The 20,786-nt window shown below is 32.1% G+C and overlaps 1 protein-coding gene across 7 annotated transcripts in view; it reads left to right on the top strand.

Moving 5' to 3' along the window:
• Positions 1 to 20,786, top strand: part of LOC145261225 (protein retinal degeneration B-like) — a 633,753-nt gene that overhangs the window by 535,377 nt on the left and 77,590 nt on the right. For 5 of the 7 annotated variants that reach the window (XM_080119583.1, XM_080119584.1, XM_080119585.1 and 2 more), the window contains 3 exons: positions 8,378 to 8,479; positions 18,935 to 19,057; positions 20,243 to 20,417. In XM_080119583.1, coding sequence (XP_079975709.1) covers positions 8,378 to 8,479; positions 18,935 to 19,057; positions 20,243 to 20,417 — 400 coding nt within the window. The remainder of the gene's footprint in view (positions 1 to 8,377; positions 8,480 to 18,934; positions 19,058 to 20,242; positions 20,418 to 20,786) is intronic. The other 2 variants (XM_080119588.1, XM_080119587.1) reach the window with 1 other exon arrangement.

Below are 20,786 nucleotides of genomic sequence, written 5' to 3'. Positions count from 1 at the left end.
CAGTTAATAAAATATGTTAAAAAGTGTTTTTTAACATGTTTTATTAACTGTTTGCTCCTATATATATATATATATATATATATATATATATATATAAATGACTTCCTTCAGTCTTGACAGACTACCCACTGTAAGGGTGTCTGCACCTGAAATTTTTCTGGAAAGAATTGCATAATTACCAATCACACCTCTTCTGAGTCGACATTATTGAATACCAGTGGCAATTGGAGGTTCAAGACGACTGGAGGCAATGCCAAGATAAGCAGAAAGCACATACAGCACCTAGAATTCCCAAATGGTCACCCATCTGGTAGTAGACAGTATATATATATATATATATATATATATATATATATATGTATGTATGTATGTATATATTTATTTAGAGATGGTAAACTTAAAATAAATCACAGAAAAATATTATATGGCACAATCTAAAGGTCCAAATTTTACAAACTCTAAGCATTAACCTAGGTTGTATTTCGGCGATAACATCTCGTTTCTCTCCCTCCTACTCTCTTTTCCTTCTCATACTATCTTCCCACCTACTCACTCCTCTTACTCTATATTCAGCTTCTCTCATTCATCTCTCTTTTTGTCTTCCTTTTATCCTTTCCTCTTCTTTTTCCCAATCTCTCTCTCTCATTCTCTTAATTTTTACTCGAATTCACTTATTTCTCTTTCAATTCTTTTTCCTCTCTCCACATTCCCCCTCTTTTTTTTTCTTTTTTTCTTTTTTTCTTTTTTTTTCGCTAATCAACCTCTTCCTGGCCACATGTGCAAATGTGAAGAGTCTCCTCTAAAAAAAACAGAGCAAAAAACAAAAAAACAATCAAAAACAATTGCTGACCTTCACAAAACATCTTAACCTTATCCATTCCATTCCGGAAAAGAATGGACACATTTCGGAAATGAAGATTTCGATAAATAAATTTCTGACATCTGCGATGAATCGGCTTTCGTCTGTTTGAGATTAGGAATACGTTTAAACCGCAAATGTGTTTGGGTAAAGATTTTATCTGTGCGTAACGTGTGAATATGTCACGCATACAATAAAAATGGAAATATTTTAGGCCATTAAAAAGAAATATCGAAAAATTAAATACACGTGTATTCATACACTCACACACACAGAAACTTGAATGCCTACAGGAGAGAACTTGAATGCCTACTAGACACTATCCTCGAGTCTTTAAGGTCCCTCGGTATAGGATTTGTCAGGACCACTTGGCATGAGGATACATTTCCCTACAAGTAAACCCTGACTAAATATTCAAAATCACATGGTATTCACTGCCCAAATAAGATCTCAATATGGCTAACCCATACTAGTTTTTATGAGGAATGGTACGCCTTCTCCAAGTGATGTTATTTCAAGTAGCAGTAATCCAGTAAAATCAAAAGACCACAATAAAAATATACTATAACATATTAAACTGATAAATTGAGGAGAGGAAAATTATATTTCCAACTTCCTCACTTGGTGTTTGAGATGTAAAGGAGGATTTTAATGGAGTAGTCATATATCTATATATCTCAAATAGAGATCAAGTATTAGACCAAGGAAAGGGAGTCCCTTGATTTCTGAGAACTTTGACTGAAGTAAAATGAAACGAGAGAAACTACAAATATTAATTATTTTTATACAAATATTAATTATTTTTATACAAATATTGATGATTTTTATATAAATATTAATTATTTTTATACAAATATTAACAATTATTTTTATACGAATATTAACAATTATTTTTATACGAATATTATTTTTATACGAATATTAATTATTTTTATACAAATATTAATTATTTTTATAAAAATATTAATTATTTTTATACAAATATTAATTATTTTTATACAGATATTAACAATTATTTTTATACAGATATTAACAATTATTTTTATACAAATATTAACAATTATTTTTATACAAATATTAACAATTATTTTTATACAAATATTAACAATTATTTTTATACATACAATCACTTATTTGTGCTGTACAAAGCGATAATTACTGCTCATCAGCCGATTCAAACTCCGTCACAAAGTTACCCTTAACTCCAATAGGCTAGGTCATGACATTTAGGCCACTGGCAATTTACACAAAAAAATGAAGGGAAATTAAGCACCTATAAATGCCAAATGCGGTTATAACATAAATAGTAAAATGAAACGACGAGAGAAACCATGTTAATGTTAGCATCAAAAGATGAATGGGTTCCAGAACTACAGAAAGCGTAGTATAGACAACCTACCAAATTTCTGACGCAAACGACTAACTACTACATGGTCATTATAGCACTCGTTTCAACAGGCTGTTGGCAGGTAAAAAGGCCGCACCAGCATGGCTTTTAAAAGGTGATACAATCCTCATACCAAAAACCAAGTGAAACACAATGCCCTAATAAGTACACACCTATCTGCTGTCTTACTACTCGCTCTCCACTGGCTTGGTTGCAAACAGCATCTATCAACACTATTCCTTTGGAGTATATTTGGAAAAGGAACAATCATGAAGTGGTTAAACGCAAAGGACCAGTTATTAATCAATGAGACCTTAATGAGACAAAGAAATTTAAGTATGGACTTGATTGATTACCAAAAATATATGATAGTGTATCCCACGTGTGACTACTGTGGTGGCTAGATTTATATGAAATCCATCCAGCAAAGAGATTGTGGCTGCACACACAAAAAAAAAAAAAAAATCGCAAACAACCATGGCATTAAGGAATACATTAACGGAGTTGTACAAATCCCTAACGTCTAGATCAGAAGTGAAATCGGTGCTTTTGAATTTTTGGTACTGTGCTATTTTTAAATAGTTTTTTCACGTTAAATTCAAGTTTCACAATATCTTTTTTTTTTTTTATTAAATTGTTAGGTGGAAGCATAGAATAGTTACAAAGCACCCTCCTCCTCCCCATGTTAAGAATGGCTTTCGAAATAATAATGTTATTATTTCAGCATGGTACCAAAATTACATAAGTATCGAGAAATCTTCCAAGCCTATCTCTTTTACTCTCCTGCCAGGCGATAGATAAAATAAATAAAAACTGGAGTACCTACAGTCTGAGCCATTATCTTTAGTCCACCGGTAAATAACACGAGAATGAAGGGAAATTAAACATCTATAAATGCCAAATGTGGTTATAATATAAATAGTTAGATAGCCTTTTTGCTAGTTGATTGCCTTTTCTTAATTCTCTAGTTGTAACATGGCCATATGCTCGAACCGTGTTTGTTATAGTTCAAACCTCTCTTGGACCCCCACGCTGTCTGGCACCATCGAAAACAAACAAACAAACAAACAAAATAAATCCAAGTTTGCTTTTCTTTCTGTTTTAGCAAAAGGCATTTATTATCATTACTTTCCAAACAATGCTTCTTATTTTTTCTAACTGTTCATTTTGTCAGTCATAAGATTAACAAAACCCTGCCGTCTCAACACCAGCTTAAAAGTATCTTGCTGCCATTGCTAGGCCACATGTCCATCTCACCTGGTTGTGTTTTTCTTTCTCTACCACATGACAGCCGTAACCAGCCATTTCTCGTCTTCGACTTTACACGTCCATCTTTTTCGATACGCACTTTGCTTTTTTTGACCACGTGGTGTCCAGTTTTCTTTTCTTTTTTTTTTTGTCACGCAAGCCTGGCGTGCACTTTCTTATTTGCATATGTGCTTGTTTTCGGGTACTACTGCTAATATCTTTGCAAGCCAGCTATCCTACAGCTGCTGCTGATATTTTCCCACGCGCTCATATGCACTCTCTTACTCAATCTTAATTATGTAAAGGGGCTTATAACTATAAATACTGAAAATGATATATAATTAGAATTTTCAGAATGTGAGAAATATAAATATTTCCAGTCAAGCAACATTGCGGCTCACACAAGCCATGCAAGCCAACAAACCGGAAGTTCAAGACTCAAGTTTCACCCTCATTTGGGCTCATTAGTTGAACATATTTCGGTTTTTGAATCCTGAGTGCGATTATGTTTAACTGATGAGCCCAAATGAGGGCGAAACTCAAATCTTGGACTTCGGTTTGTTGGCTTGCATGGTATATGTGAGCTGGGACTTTGTTTGACTAGGGAAATAATTATATATATTTGTGTGTGTGTGTGTGTGTATATATATATATATATATATATATATATATATATATATATATATATATATATAAGAGCAAATAGTTAATAAAACATGTTAAAAACACTTTGAAAAAGAGTTAAAAACATATTTAATCTGAAACGGAAACACTTAATAAGTGGATAGTCCTTGATTTGCAGAGTTTCAAAGAAATACTTTCCTTCTCATCAGAGGGTAGGAATTAGCAAAATGCGGGATCGGATTTTGCATACAAAAGTATTTGATGAAACTGCAAGTAAGTTAAAGATCTTACTTGATAACAAAAAGTGAAGCAAAGGGAATATGGTGAAGAAAAGGGTGATTTCACGTGAATGGATAGTCTGGTGAAAGGTAAATTATCCAATTATAAGCTCTACCTCCTATTTGGTTTTATCGAGCTTTTACATCTGGTTGAGATTACTTTATGAATATTAATTCTTTAATATTTATAATATACCTTTGTTTTACCATCTTGGATCATTTTGGTAAATTTAATTGTAATTTTTATTTTATATATATATAATGATTTACAGGACCAGGCATTTGGACATCCCATTATATTTGGGATCAAATTTTACTTTCATTCTTTTTCAACTTTTGTTAAAGTCCTTTTTTTTATCTTTCATTTAAATGCTTGTCTTTTTTCTTTTTTTCTATTTACACAGTTTTATTTAATGAGAAACTTTTAATAAATAATAACTATTAAAAAATTATTAATAAATAATAACTATTAAAAAATTATTAATAAATAATAACTATTAAAAAATTTTTAATAAATAATAACTATTAAAAATGGAATTCAAGGTTTTACTACTTACATTCAAAGAAATAACAAAATTTGAACCGGATGTATAACGACGACCTACCGTAATTTGTTTTTATTATTCATTTAATGTTTCATGACAGGCATATGTTTTATGCAGGGTGGCGGGGGAGGGTATCCATTTTTTTTTTTTTTTCATATTTTTTGTGTTTTTATTTTTTGATAGATAATGTTTAGCAAAAGTTTTTGTTTCCAAACAAATTATGCATTTTTTGGTCTTTCACAGCTTTTTAAAAATAGGGTTAATGAAAAGCATACATATATATATATATATATATATATATATATATGTATATATATATATATATATATATATTTCATTACATCTTTTTATTTTCAAGTATATATATATATATATATATATTTGTTTTGTTCAAAATTACTTTTTTATTATTTTACCAAAAAAAAAAAAAAAAAAAAAAATTGCAAGAAAATATTAAAAAAAAAAAAAAGGGTTCAATTGTTAAAACTATTTTTCGTCAAAGAAAATTGTAAGAAAAGGCTTCTGCACCTCCAGTCACATCCGGCACTTACAGAGCCTCTCTTCGCAATGGTGCATCTAACGCCACATGTAATGCAATTCTTTTTGGGATCCGATTAATTTCTTATTTTGACAACAACAGAATACAACTACTTCCTCGAGCATCTGCAGTAGTTTAACTACCAGTGATAAATTCATAATGCTGTTAGTCTCTATGCTTTCCATGTTGCATCTAGTTTCTTTTTTTTTTTCCTTTTTCTTTTTCTCTTCCAATATTTCTCTAAAAGTCGTCTGCTTATTTATTGCCGCGCATTGTACTTCGCTGATCGGCGTCTTACGTTAGATTACAGGGCAAAACCCGAGCATTTGATATCATGTTCCGAACAAAGCCGAGCGGACGCTTAGATACGTCCGGTTCAAAATCTTGTTTTGATCTTTCTATCTTCTCTCTTCCAATTTCTATGTGAACGTAATTTGTTTTTACTCCCATTCTTCCAATTTCTACATCAAATACTCCTTGTCTTCGTTCTTATTTTCAATTTAACAGTTTCTACATAAACGCGATTGGTCTTTTCATATGGCTTGTTATTTTTTTTCTTAGAAAAAAAAAAAAAATAAATAAAAATTAGCCAAGATCCTTCTCAGAGATATCGACAAAATCATTCTAGTCTACTAAAAATAAAAAAATAAATAATGATATAAAAACTAATCCAATCCCAAGCTGATCACGTAAAACAGTTTTACTCATCTTACACGTCCCTTCTTTTTGCTACCTCCGTTTTTTTTTTTTCAACCTCTTGAAGTCAGCTTCAATATAAATATTTTCCATGTCAGCACGTCAACTTTAATTGCTGTTCTTCCTGCTTTATGTCTACATCCTTTGAACGTATTGTTTACGTTTTACCCATTCACTTAGTACAAGGTGTCTCAGTATTAACGCGATCTATTAAAAACAAAAAAATAAAAAAAACAAAAAACAATGGCCATGCCATGCAGTAAGACGAGTTAATGATTGTAACAAGACAAAGCAACTTTCAACATAGTGAACAACATTATCGAGAGTTACAACTTTTCAGAAAGTTTTATAAAAATCCAAGACCTCATTTTCTTTTTTTTTTTTTTTTTTTTTTTAATAAGCACAACGGTGCCAATTTTAGCCATTTTAACCCGAAAGGCACACTTTTTTTACTCATATCATGTTTAATGTTTGTGCAAATTTTCAAACAATTCCAAGGCGTAGTTAGTGAGAAAAAGTGCGAACAGACAAGGGTGAATTTTACAGGTCCACCCTCCTTTTGTCAGGGGACCAAAAATTTCTGTTCAAATGTATCTCTTGACTTAAATACTTAAATAATGTACGTATTAACGTTTATTCATAAAAACTTATAGAAAGAAATATAGAAGAGTAAATGCAAGTGGGGATTGTTTTAAAAGAGAAACAAATCCTGTCACAAAATTTTTAATCAATTACAATGATTTGAGAAAAATATTTAGAAAGATCTACTCTTGTAATATACGCCTCCCTTCTCTGAAATGTATTTTCTTTACGTTTTGCAAAATACAAGGTGTTCCAAAAGCCTTGACATTGAATAACTAAAGAATTATTAAAGATACAAAAAACGCATCTGGTATATTCAGAAAGCTTGTAATCTCAAGTTTTTCATGGAATTTTCAAAGATGTTTAATGTGAGCACCATTGCTTACACGACACGCATGAAGCCGAGAGTTCAATTCTTGACAAACGTGTCCCAGCATTGCCTTTTCAATGGTTGCAGCAGCTTCTGTTATTCGGGCCTTCAGCTCATCCACGTCTCTTGGAAAGGGAGGCACACAGACCAGTCCTTTCACAAATCCCCACAAAAGTCGCAGAGTGTGAGATTTTTATTGCGAAATGCACGTTGAACAAATGCCCATGATTGAGTTTTTTCAATTTTTTTCTTGTTAAATGAAAGCCATTATTGGATCTGAAAAGAAAAAAAAATCAATAGCTTTACAAAAAGCTTATTGTCTTTAGCTTTAAAATGACAACGCTTCCATCTTATTATCATTCATAGTTAAGCAGATATGAGGACTGGAAATGTGCCCAAGACTTTTGGAACATTCTGTATTTCTAAATTATTTTTATAGTTAATATTATCGACATTTTTGATTGGTAATATTATAGAGAAGGTTGCCGTTACATACAAACAAGAGGAAAGAAAGAAATAAAAATCCATTGTCGGCATCTTTTCCTTTTTTTAACAAAAGTTTTTTTTATTACCGTTATAATTATTTTGATACCACTTCAACGTGTCTCACCATTGTTCATCTCGCCTGGTGTACACTTTTCTTCTTCCTCCGACCACATGCCGGTCACAGCCGGCCCATTTTCGTCATCGATTTTACAGGTCAATTTTTCTTTGACGTGCACTTTGCTTCTGCTCTGAGCACATGGTGCATTTTTTTTCTCCTCTTTTTCCTTTCTCTTCTCGCGCACACTTCCTAATTTGCATATGTGCGTTTTTCAGCTACCGCTAATCTCCTCACAAGCCAGCCAGCCTTTGCTGCTGCTGATGTTTTCTGACGCGCTCATATGCACTATCTCTCTAAGAAAATGTACGATTGTCGGCCATGTTTGACATTTGTGACTAAAACTTGGTGGAGTAATGTGACTAAATATGGTTGGATTGCAGAAAAGTTTGAATTTTTTGTGGCATTGTTTCTTTTTTTTTGTGGGGAGGGGGACAGCTTGTATTTTGCTGTGTTTAGAGTTTATATATAAAGCAATGTGTTTGTGTATGTTTGTGCATAATATGTATTTCCTTTTTTTTTTGTTACCAATTGTGTTTCTGTTGTTTCCACTTATATATGATTGTGTTTTGTTTGTTTTTCTTTTCTTTTTTTTTTTTTATATCTTTCTGTTTATTTCCGATGCACTCCTGTCCTCGTCCCCCCACAGAACACTGGGACAGTCGGTCCTTGAATGGAGAGCGCCCTCGTCTTATGCACTCTACCTCTGTTGAGCTGATTTCCTCTGCTGAAGATTTCAAAGAAGAAAAAGGTGTGTGTTGTCTGCAATATCATATGCATACGGACAAATAATTAGTAATCATGCAGTATGGTTAACAGCCAAGAAATAAAAAAAAATCGCTCTCTCTCTTTCTCCCTCTCTCTCTTCCTCTCTCTCTCTCCCTCCATCTCTCTCTTACTCTCTCTCTCTATCTATCTATCTATATATATATATATATATATATATATATATATATTAGTGATAGGACGATTCCGATACATTTACCAATTCTGGACTAGATTCTCGACTTCGATTCTTTATATAAATCTCTAAATATTTAACCTTTTCTCCACGTTAAAAACGACCCTTGTGTCTAACTCTGTCCAGTGGGGAGGCATTGTAAATAGGCTCTAAATATTTAACCATATAATAATTGTTTTGTCCCGATTGCCATGAAAACTTATCTTAATGGGCATATATTTTCTCGAATGTAAAAACACATTTGTGAGGGGGTGCTCTATAGATTTTAGTTTTACCGGAAGTTTAAAATCAATAAATATTTATTATTTTATTATTGCTACCAGCGGTGAAAGATTTTGTTTTAAAACAAAATAAAACAAAAATTTTAAAAAATCACTTAAAGGAATCATTTTTACATCGGAAAATAGGCACGAGGTTTTTTCAATTCTGATACCCCAAAAAGTTCCAATTCCCGATTGTCTCACCACTAATATATTGCGTTTAGTAATTATATAGTTATGTATATTTGGTAAAACTGATAATTAGTAAAAACTTGAAGAGAGTGCTCAATACTATTGCAGAGCAAATATGTATTTTATTTTTTTATTACCGTTTTATCTGTTTAGCTACATATGTTTCCGATGTTGGACAATATTTTACGATCCAACAGCATTGTCAGGCCTCACAGAAGTGGTTGTTAGTCAGACGAGGCTGCTGGATCGTAAACATGGTCCAACATCGGAAACATATGTAGCCAAAAAGATAAAAGGGCAATAAAAAAAATAAAAGACATATATATATATATATATATATATATATATATATATATGATTGCATTATATAAATTTTGTACCCCTCAAAGAATCATTATATATATATATATATATATATATATATATATATATATAATGATTCTTTGAGAGGTACAAAATTTATATAATGCAATCATGAAAAGAAGGTGAAAAGTCATATGAACGTTAAGATAAAGTCAACTTTTTCCCACTTTTAATCTCTTCACCTCGTTAACTTTATTTTTAATGTTGTAATCATGAATTTTCGTCTTCTTTACACGATTGCAATATATATATACATTGCGGTTAGTAATAATATACATATATTGCATTTTAGTAATAATATATATATATGTGTATATATATTGCGCTTATTAAAAATATATTCATATATATATATATATTATGTTTAATAATATATATATATATATATATATATATATATATATATATTGCGCTTATTAAAAATATATTCATATATATATATATATTACGCTTATTAAAAATATATTCATATATATATATTATGTTTAATAATATATATATCTATATATATTGCGCTTATTAAAAATATATTCATATATATATATATATTATGTTTAATATATATATATATATATATATATATATATATATATATTGCGTTTATTAAAAATATATTCATATATATAAATATATATATTATGTTTTATAATATATCTATATATAAGTCAACAAACAAAATCAACTCGATTGTATGTTTCCGAAGCGATTGTACAATCGAGTTGATTTAGTTTGTTTTTCCTTTTGAAACTGATTTTTAATTCATAATTATGATTCGTTTTACTCAATATTAATATAGCTCTAGGATATCTATACCTATTGAGCTTATTATATATCAATAGTATAAAGGGCACTGTTTTCTTTTAATAGTATTAATATATTTACTAATACATTAAAATAAACTTTGGTCTTTAGACTAATTTCCTCCAAAAAATATTTAAAAATTAATTATATATAGTCATGCACATCTGATTGAACATGAGAGAGTTATTCTTTTGTCCGATTTTTCTGGATATCATTTCCATTTGCCGAGCGGTCTTTTTTATTTCAGTTAGCATCTCGTATAAAATGGCTGAACAACAACTTTGGGCGCCATTTTATACAACATGCCAGCTGAAATAAAAAAGATCTCTCGGTGAATGGAAAAGATACCCAGAAAAATCGGAAAAAAGAATTACTCTGTTGTGTTCAATAAGACGTGCTTGAATAATGACTTGCTGCCAATATATATATATATATATATATCATTCGAGGGTAAACAGTTACATTTGGTTGCTGCAAACAGCCATCTGTTTCAGTCAATGAGACTCATCAGGTGACCCTGAACCATTCGACTCCATAGAATGAAAGGAAAGACTGAGGTCTTCAAAAAAACAAAAACTTTAAAAGTTGCGAGCTCTCTAAAAAAGAAGGATAAATATGGAGAAATCGCATTTCAACTTTTTTTTGAAAATTGTTAAAAAATTACTACAGCTGGATTTATATACAATATAAATTTGAAATTTTTCCACGAGGGTGAAATGCGATTTCTCCATTTTATCCTTCTTTTTTTGAAGAGCTCAGTCTTTCCTTTTTTCTATGGTGGCGAATGGTCTGAGTGTACCCTGACGAACCCTCATTGACTGAAACAGATGGCTGTTTGTAGCGACCAAATCTTACTGTTTATCCTCGAAATAAAAATAATAATAATAATATTTTGCTCGTTATCAAGCACTTTCTAACAACCTCATTGTATTTATTAGTCTCTACTTTTGAATATCTCAAACCTGAATTATATATATATATATATATATATATATATATATATATATATATATATATATATATATATATATATATTGCGTTTAGTGATAGTGATTGCATTTTTTAGGAAGTTGTGGATCCCCTTCTATCAGGTCAATGCAAAATTTTTTACTAATTTAAAATTTCATCTTTAAAATGAAAACCTGTTTTCAAAACTCTTTATTCATAACAATAACAACCTTTGTTCTCTATAACTCGACCCCACCTGCCAACGAGCTTATAAATGCCTCACTTGTAATTTTTGCTTTGATGTGAAATATGAATCGAACTCCTGTTCAATCTCATCTCCTCATGTTAACCTATGGCCAGCTAAATTGTTTTGTAATTCTTGAAATGCGATAATCCAAGAGAGGTAGGTCAGAAGAATATGGTGGGTGGGTCGGTGGTAAGGGGGTCCCAGCCAATTTTTCTAGGATATCTTTGGTCAGTAGTGATGTGTGAGAACGGGATGGAAGATGGCTCCTTTTTTGTTGAAGGTCGTTTTTGGGTCAACGTAGGTGAGAATATGAATACTGTTTTAATAATCTGAAATAAAAAGTCCTAAATTAATCACAAGTGTTTAAGCGATAACCATATTTCATAAAACAAATTACAATCATTTTAAATATCACTTCTACTAACTGGCAAAAACTTTTGCACCAACTTGATACTTTGCTTCGTATGGAGTTTTATTATATGGAGCGATGTGACTATGTATTTACATATACATGTATTTACATAACATGTATTTTCCTTTTTTTATGCCAATTGTGTTTCTGTTGATATCACTCATATACAGGATGTCCAAAATGTCACTGAAGGGTTTAGAACTTAAATAGATTCTTTATATTTTATGATACCTTTCTGTAATTTTAACACCATCTGACTAAGATATTGGCAAGTTTTTTTAATGCAAAATTCAAACAATCTTTATTTATAAAAAATAATATTTTTTAAATTTGCCCATTTTCAGCTTTGCATATTTGTGCTCTTTCCAAAACATTATTCATGACTGATTGCAGAATCTCTGGATTGCAAATTTTTTTTTTTTTTTTATACATAGGCGTCACCACTTATCAAGGCCGATAGGCCACTCAAGGATAAGGGTTAAAGAGTGTACAGTAGTCAAAAGGACAATATAGTAATCGATAGTAATGGAAGTTCGATAAATTTGTTAACTTAAGTGGAACGGCTGATCAGAAACTTGTTCACGTTGGACTTGAAGACAACCATATTATAGACGGCTGGAAAGCAGGAAAACGGAAGACAATTCCACAGGTGTGCAGTTCTAAGAAAGAAGCTTTGATCATGGAATCTATGTTTAGGTTGAGGCACAGATAAAGAGTGGGGGGAATTATTGATAGTGTTTTCAGCTAGACAAGTGTTTCTTGTGAAAGTTTGGCGAGGGGGGACCATAGATTGAAGCTTAGTCGAACACTTTCCATGAAAATTATTTTAACTTCCTTATTTTGTTCCTGATGTTTTCCTTCAACTCTTGCGGGATTTGGGGTTCGTTTCGAATTGTGTTGTGACTTGGGCTATCTCTTACATGAAAATGCCGTCAATAAGATCTTTGAGTCAAAACAATTGACCTCCGATTTTGGTAAAACAATTTCATAACTTGCATACGTTGTTCAATGCTATATTTATCCCTAATTAATTTCCAAAAATATTGTCTGCAAAATATCTGAAATAGAGAAAAACATAATCACAAATGGTAAAATGACAAAGATTTTCAAACCTTCAGTGACTTTTTGGACTTTATAACTGTTTTGCTTTTTCTTTATTTCCAATGCACTGTTCGGCCATACTGCAGGATTAACCCTTTTATTTGATTTTTTTTTAAAAGATATTTTTACATTCCTCTTTTTTATTATCAATTTTTTAAAAATTATTCTTATACAACAATATGGAGAGTGGAAAGTGGACCCTGTGTTTACTTTCGGCAGCCTCATAACCCTTGCTTTTCTTATTGTGTCCTTTGGTCCTCACATTCCATGAACAATATTTCGAACAAAGGGAGGGGAGAATTGCTGTTTACTGAGTCAAACTGTATCCAACACTTGGCTAGTTTTTTTTACCTCAAAGTAGTTATTTTTTAGCGCCTTACATCAAGTGGCTTCATGCCTTGTCTTGAGTAATTTCCATTAAGAAAAAAAAATATTTTAGAAAAGACATGAAAGCTTCAAAATGTTACTTATTGTGGCGATAAGGTGGACTAAATCGAATCTTCAGCTGGAGTTTTGTTGTATAGATAACACATAGCAGTATCAGTCGTCGTGGTGATGTTGCTTTTTTTCTTTTTCTCTTTATTGCAGTTGCTGTCTTTTTAATAACAGTGGTTAAAAAAAGCTATTAAATAATAAGAGCATATGATCATTTAGGGTTGAACAATACTTTCGCAGTTGTTATTTATCTTCTCAATATGCAATATATATATTCAGTTCATGTACATAATACCCCACAGGTCTCCTCCAATCACTTCCTCATGTTTTAAAGACCAAATCCTGTTGAACACACATTATTGCCACTTGGTGGACAAGTCAGGCATAGATATAGTTGGATTACAGAAAGGAATGTTGTTTTCTATTAACAATTTCATGGGTGACATTTTGTTTTTTGTTTTTTTTTGGGGGGGGGGTACTTATCCAGAATACGACCCAATTTCTGACAACCTCATGTTGGTATCATGATTACGTAACCAGCCAGTTTAGTATTGTATTAGCATGCCGGGACACCGCTGGGTAACCTGGTCGATTATTATTATTATTATTAGAAAAATAAAACAATTAGATTTTGGAAAATGTGTATTTACAGCTTAGAATGTTTAGTTAGGAATTTAACTCAAATAAAATAAACAAAGTCGATTTAGAAATTTAAAAGTAAGTTTGGAATTTGGTTAGTTAAATAAACAAGGTTTTAGCTCACGTGAACGACACATAGTTGGGTCTGCTTTGCTGACGTAATAGTTAGTTAGCAGAGATTAAACTAATGAGTTGGTGAGCAGATGTGTGGATGACTGTGTTGGAAGCAGAAGAGGGAATGAGGGAACATGTAGAAAGAGACTCCACATACCAAACTCCGACTAGGGAATCCCTAAGATTAATAAAACCCATGGCAAATATAACTCGTTGTTATGGCTTTCTTTTAGTGTTTGGACTGATAAGAAGGTATGTGATTCCTTTGGTCTGAGATAAGCAGACATATTGTTATCATTTGATTGTAAAGAAGTTATCTATGAAAGTTTATATGTCACGTTTGTTAACTATGTGCATTTGTGAAGAAGTGGCTGCACACACAATATAAATTTTACATACATACATCAATAGAAGAATATTCTAACCACTAGACGACACACTGATATAACACAAGGTTAAAGAGACATGCGTTATATACACTCATTCCATTATATTATATATTATATAGACCCTGTTTATATACACTCATTCCATTATATAACACCAGAAAAGGACCATATGAAGACTGCCAGATGATAAATCCAAACATGGCATTGTAATCAAACAGGACAAAAAAGCACTAAAAACAAAACTGTAAAATCGAGAAGAAAATAGTTTAATTATATCAAGGAAAAAAAAAAGTCTTTTTTCAAGAAAAATATGAGGATCATTCCAAAAAATAAAGCCTCCTATTTTTTTATATTTTTTAACTCAAAAAACTAAAATATTTGAAAATATACAAAGACTGGAGTTGTGGTACCATTGAAATGTGCGACCTTTTGTGCTCCAGAATTTTATTTTTCTACATAGTCACCATCATTCATTTTGCCAATCTCTTTTGATGCCTTGGTTATAAAAGTCTGGAATGCGCATTGTCACTCACATCTCTGTCGCCACTTTGAAATCAACAAACCTATCTTTTAACTGTGCGTACCGCAAATTTAACCGACATAAGCCCAGTTCAAACAGACAGAAGTACATAGAAACCAAAAATAACTGTAAGAAAGAAATAACGACAGTTAAGAGAGAATTTACTGAAACCACCAAAAAACGCATCGAAGCACAGAAATTAGGAACCCGAGACTTCTGGAAAATCTACAACAGTGTAGTAAATAATTGGCAATCAAATATTCCTCCACTATCCAACAATCATGAGGTTGTTTGCTCAGCAACTGAGAAGGCTAACATGCTTGCCAGATGGTTTTCCTCCAACTCCACACTGGACTTTGCTAACCACCCCCTCCCTGACTTTCCTTTGCAGACAGACGCCACAGTAGACGATCTGAAAATCACCCCTGCTCAGGTGCATGCTATCATAAGAAATCTTGACACTGCAAAAGCATGTGGACCTGATCTCATCCCGGCTGTGCTATTAAAAAAGTGCGCCGCCGAAGTAGTTCCAATTCTCTCCGAACTTTACAACAAATGCCTTAATGAATCTTGCTTTCTTGCCTGCTGGAAAACTGCTTCTGTAGTGCCAGTTTTCAAGAATTGTGGCAAAAGAACTGACCCAGTAAATTATCGCCCCATTAGCCTCCTCCCACTTTTCGCCAAAATATTTGAGACAATAATTAACCAAGCTCTAGTCCATCACCTTACAGATGCTAAACTTCTGACTGACCAACAATATGGATTTAGGCAAGCCCGTTCCACAACAGACATCCTAACTGTAATCTCAGAATGTATATACCAGTCACTGGACAAAGCGGATGTGGGTAGAGCGGTAGCTCTAGATATATCTAAGGCTTTTGACAGGGTATGGCATGAGGATCTTCTCAAGAAAATCAGATCATACGGCATCACTGGAAGAATACATAACATAATTAGATCCTTCTTAAATAAGAGAAAAATCCAGGTTATCCTTGACGGTTGTACATCTAAACAATATGATATAAATGTGGGAGTGCCTCAGGGTATGTATGCTGACGACACCACGCTTTATAACAGACACGACAGGAAAACAAATGAACACATATCTAAAGAAATGGCAGAAACACTAGAGGAAGACCTCCGATCCGAAGTGGAATGGGAACAAAAATGGATGGTCACCTTCAATGCTGCCAAGACTAAACTTGTTTCCTTCGATAATTACAGGAAACCTTCCCTACCGCCAATAGCAATGGCCAAAGCCTCTTTATCTGAAAGTACATCTTTTAAACTCCTCGGCCTAACGTTCACAGGAAACATGAGTTGGAACAATTACATTAAGAACATTGCCAGGACCGCTGCAAAGAAGGTGGGTTCTCTCTACCATGCTAGAAAGCTATTAATGCCTGAAAGTATCCTATACCTCTATAAGGCCACCATTCGCCCACGTATGGAGTATTGTTGTCATATTTGGGCTGATGCATCTGTCACTAGTCTCTCGCTCCTAGACAAGGTTCAAAAGAGAGTCGCCAATTTGATAGGTCCTGAACTGTCAGCTAAACTTTAGCCTCTGTCATATCGACGAAATGTTGCATCCCTCTGCCTGTTCTACAAGTGCTTTAACGGTGAATGCTCTGACGAACTGCAAGCACTTGTGCCCCCTCGACGTAAATACCCCCGACAAACCCGACAAGCAGCAAAATCCCACCCCTTCACAGTAGAGATCCCTAGATGTAAGAGAGCCTTCTACTCCAGTAGTTTCTTCCCCAGAACAGCTAGACTTTGGAATTCCCTTCCGGGCCCTTGCTTCCCTGACTGTACTGACATGCAGAAGTTCAAGTGTAACGTGAACCGACATCTTGCTGCCCAACTCCCTACACAGTACCCCCTGATGCTTATGTCACTGATAGTAGCCCCCTACAACAAAGTGGCAATGTGCCTTGTTTGGGGTGAAAATGTAATAAAAAAAAATAAATAAATAAAAAAAATTGCATCGGCTTCATAAACATTCAACAAGTGCCGGTGAATGTTGATAGATTCAATTTTATCTGCATGGAGGAATTATGCATCTCTTCTTTTGATGCACGTCCATGACAGGGGTTGCTTTCTTAGAGTCTCACACTATTCATGCCTGCAACAGAGAGGTGAAACTTTCAGGTCATGAATGCATAAGATCAGTCATCATAACACTGCAATTTGCAGTCCCCTCTGATACATTTGGGCGGAACAAAAAATAAGAGGCATTACTTTTGGAACGTCTTTCATATATACATTTTTTTTTTTCAAGTTTCAAATGAATAATCTTTTTTTTTTTTTAACAACAAAAGCATAGTAGAGGGAGGAAACGAGTGTTTTAATTTGTTTTATCCAAGAAAAGTAAAGATGTGTTGACAACATTTTTGCTTTTGCTAAATCTTTATTTAGAGGTAGGGGGACTTTCTTACAATTCTTTACCGTTGCCATGTCATGGGATCACAGTTTTAATTTCACTTTCAGCATTTGACCCATGGCCATTCTTGATTGCAAAACAAAATCTGTCAGTTCTTAAGAATGTCTAAGCCCTTTGCATTTTGTGTTGGTGTAAACTTGTCCATAAGCTTTTTCCTTTCAGTCATGTTGCACCTATAATAATATTTTTGAAATGTTTTTTTTTTTTTCAAACTTTTTTAACTATAAGTTTTTTTTTTCGTGACAGATTGGAAGATTGAATACATTTACATATTTACGTATTCTGTCATCCGTTTTCAATTTAAAATATTTTTCCTTGTTTATATGAATTTCATAATTTCATTGAAACTTGTCGTCTGCTGAGAGTTCAATTGGTTAATTGTATTGGCATCTTCTGGCTACTTGCTGTAACCTGCCGGAATATGCTGCTGTGAAGTTGATGAAAGTTGGGTCATATTCTGGATAAGCACCACTTTTTCTTTTTATTATTTGGGTGTAACCTTTGTACCATTTTGATTTAATTCATCTCATATAACATTTAATAAAAGTTGTTTTCCTACTTTTTAGATAATTTTATGAAATTTTATTAAATGATTGGAATTATTTCTAACATTTCCTATTACTTTCTTTCTCTTTAGTATGTTTTTTCTAAATTTCAAATATTTTTTAAATTTTCAAATACTTTTTTAAATTTCAAATATTTTTTAAATTTCAAATACTTTTTTAAATTTCAAATATTTTTTAAAATTTCAAATACTTTTTAAATTTCAAATACTTTTTTAAATTTCAAATACTTTTTTAAATTTCAAATACTTTTTTAAATTTCAAATACTTTTTTAAATTTCAAATATATTTTTTAAATTTCAAATATATTTTTTTTAAATTTCTAATATATTTTAAAAAAATTTCTAATATATTTTAAAAAAATTTCTAATATATTTTTTAAATTGAAAAAAATTTCTAATATATTTTTTAAATTGAAATTTTTTTCAATTTCTAACATGTTTTATTTCAAATATATTTCTTTTAATTCGAAATATTTTTAATTTGAAATATTTTTACAATTTCAAGTATTTTTTTTTAATTTCAGATATTTTTTTTAATTTCCTCTTTTTTTAATTTCAAACATATTTTTGATTTTAATTTTTTAATTTCAAAATTTTTTTTTAACTTTCAAGTATATTTTTAAAAATTTCAATATATATTATTTTAATTTCGAATAATTTTTTTTAAATTTCAAATAAATTTTTTTAAATTTCAAATATTTATTTTTAATTTCCAAAATATTTTTGTAATTTCAAATATGCCACAGACGACTGAAGTGTTTTCTCCTCTTTTTTATAGACATCTTTTCTAATGTTTCTTTCCGTTTCACTTAGGAACTTCATTTGAACGAAAAATCGAGAAATATACCCTGAAGTCTGTCGACCCAAATACGTACACACCAATTAACAGCAGCTCAAATAACCGCTCAGATGTCCTCTTCATGGTCCTTTATGGAGGTAACTTTTTTTTTAATCCTTTGTAAACCAGCAAGGCTATCTTGCATTCACTGGGACAACATATACAATAATTTTTATTCGGCCTCTTTCTTATGGAAGAGATATTGCTAGTTTCTATCATAATTTCATCGTTAGTGTACCACTGAAAAACATTCGCAGCAAGAATGCGTCCAGCTACAACCACACTAATAAATTTTCCTTCCTCTTCCTGACCAAACGGATCTTCCGTGAACAAAGTTTCTTTTCTAGAACTTAACATCTGTGGAACAAAATACCACAGAAATGCTTCTCAACTGACTTTCAAGTCTAATGTTACCAAATACTTGTTGAGCTGTCTTCTTAAATCATCAGACTTTGCCTATTCCTCTCATGTTGTTGTTCATGGTTTTTAACCTTGAGTGGCCTCCAGTTCTTGATAAAAAGGCACCCACTGTGTGAAGACGAGTAAATAAGGCCAAACCAAGTGTGTTAACATAACTGAGTTATCTGCCCATGAGTTGCAGTATGAAAAGAGAAGTAGAATGTTCAGAATGGTGGCACTTAAAGTCCAACTTGTTCTAAGCAGGTGGCATAGGTCGCCCACATATTTTCAGTGCTGAAGAAACTTGGAACACACTACCATAGGGTTACTTTCTGACTGACTATAACATAGTGGTTTTCCCATCTAATTTGGAATGTGCTCTGATAAATTCGTTGTACTTATAGTATCATAATTATTTTTTTATATTTTTCTCAGTACTGTACTTTGGGGTAATTGCGCCAACTAGCTAAAAGTGCTCTTTTAGTTGGCACAATTACCCCCCCCCCTCCGGATTTGGCGCAATTACTCCAAAGAACGCTAATACTATTATCATAGCACATCATTAGTAGTAATAGAAGTAGTATTACAATTTCGTCACTATATCTAAATTCCCAGGCAATACCGGAAGACGAGTGGACTAGTATTGAATATAATATGTGCTCCCTTGACAGACATATTCCCGACAAACCCACCTATCAACAAAATCACACCCCGTCACTGTTGCGGTCGCTAAATTCCAGAAAGCTTGCTACTCAAATAGTTTCTTCTCTTGAACAACTAGACTTTGGAATTCCTTTCCTGCTACCTGCTTCAATTTTTTGTGTGTGAATTTTGTTTTCAATTTTTTGTGTGTGATGAAATTTTTTTTTTTTTTTAATTTTTAGGTAGTCTTCTGGAATCTGGACAGGAATTTCCCTCTATCCGTGGAGATTATGCCACCCTGAAAAATACGTTTAACACTGTGATCAATGCTCATTACGAATCAGCCCTTAATCATGTCTATTTCCGCCTCATTCATTGCCCATCATCTTGCGCAGAACCACTCAACATTCTCTCTGGGTAAGTGTTTCATATAAGCATTTAATACAACATTGCCCTTACTTCATCTTCGTCTGATCAGGTTGTCTGAAATACGTATATATATATATATATATATATATATATATATAAAATGAAAATTACAATTAAATTTACCAAAATGATACAAGATGGTAAAATAAAGTATATTATAAATATTAAAGAATTAATATTTATAAAGTTATCTCAGCCGGATGTAAAAGCTCGATAAAACCAAATAGGAAATAGAGCTTATAATACGAACAAACAGTTAATAAAACATGTTTAAAAAACACTTTGAAATGAGTTAAAAAACATATTTAATCTGAAAAGGGAACAATAGATAAGTAGATAGTCCTATAGTAGATAGTC

The sequence above is a fragment of the Euprymna scolopes genome, chromosome 37, assembly GCF_053919585.1.
Source record: "Euprymna scolopes isolate OS-2025 chromosome 37, ASM5391958v1, whole genome shotgun sequence".
Taxonomy (NCBI): Eukaryota; Metazoa; Mollusca; class Cephalopoda; order Sepiida; family Sepiolidae; genus Euprymna; species Euprymna scolopes.
Note: the sequence above shows the minus strand (reverse complement) of the source record. Positions and strands in the feature narration are given on the sequence as shown.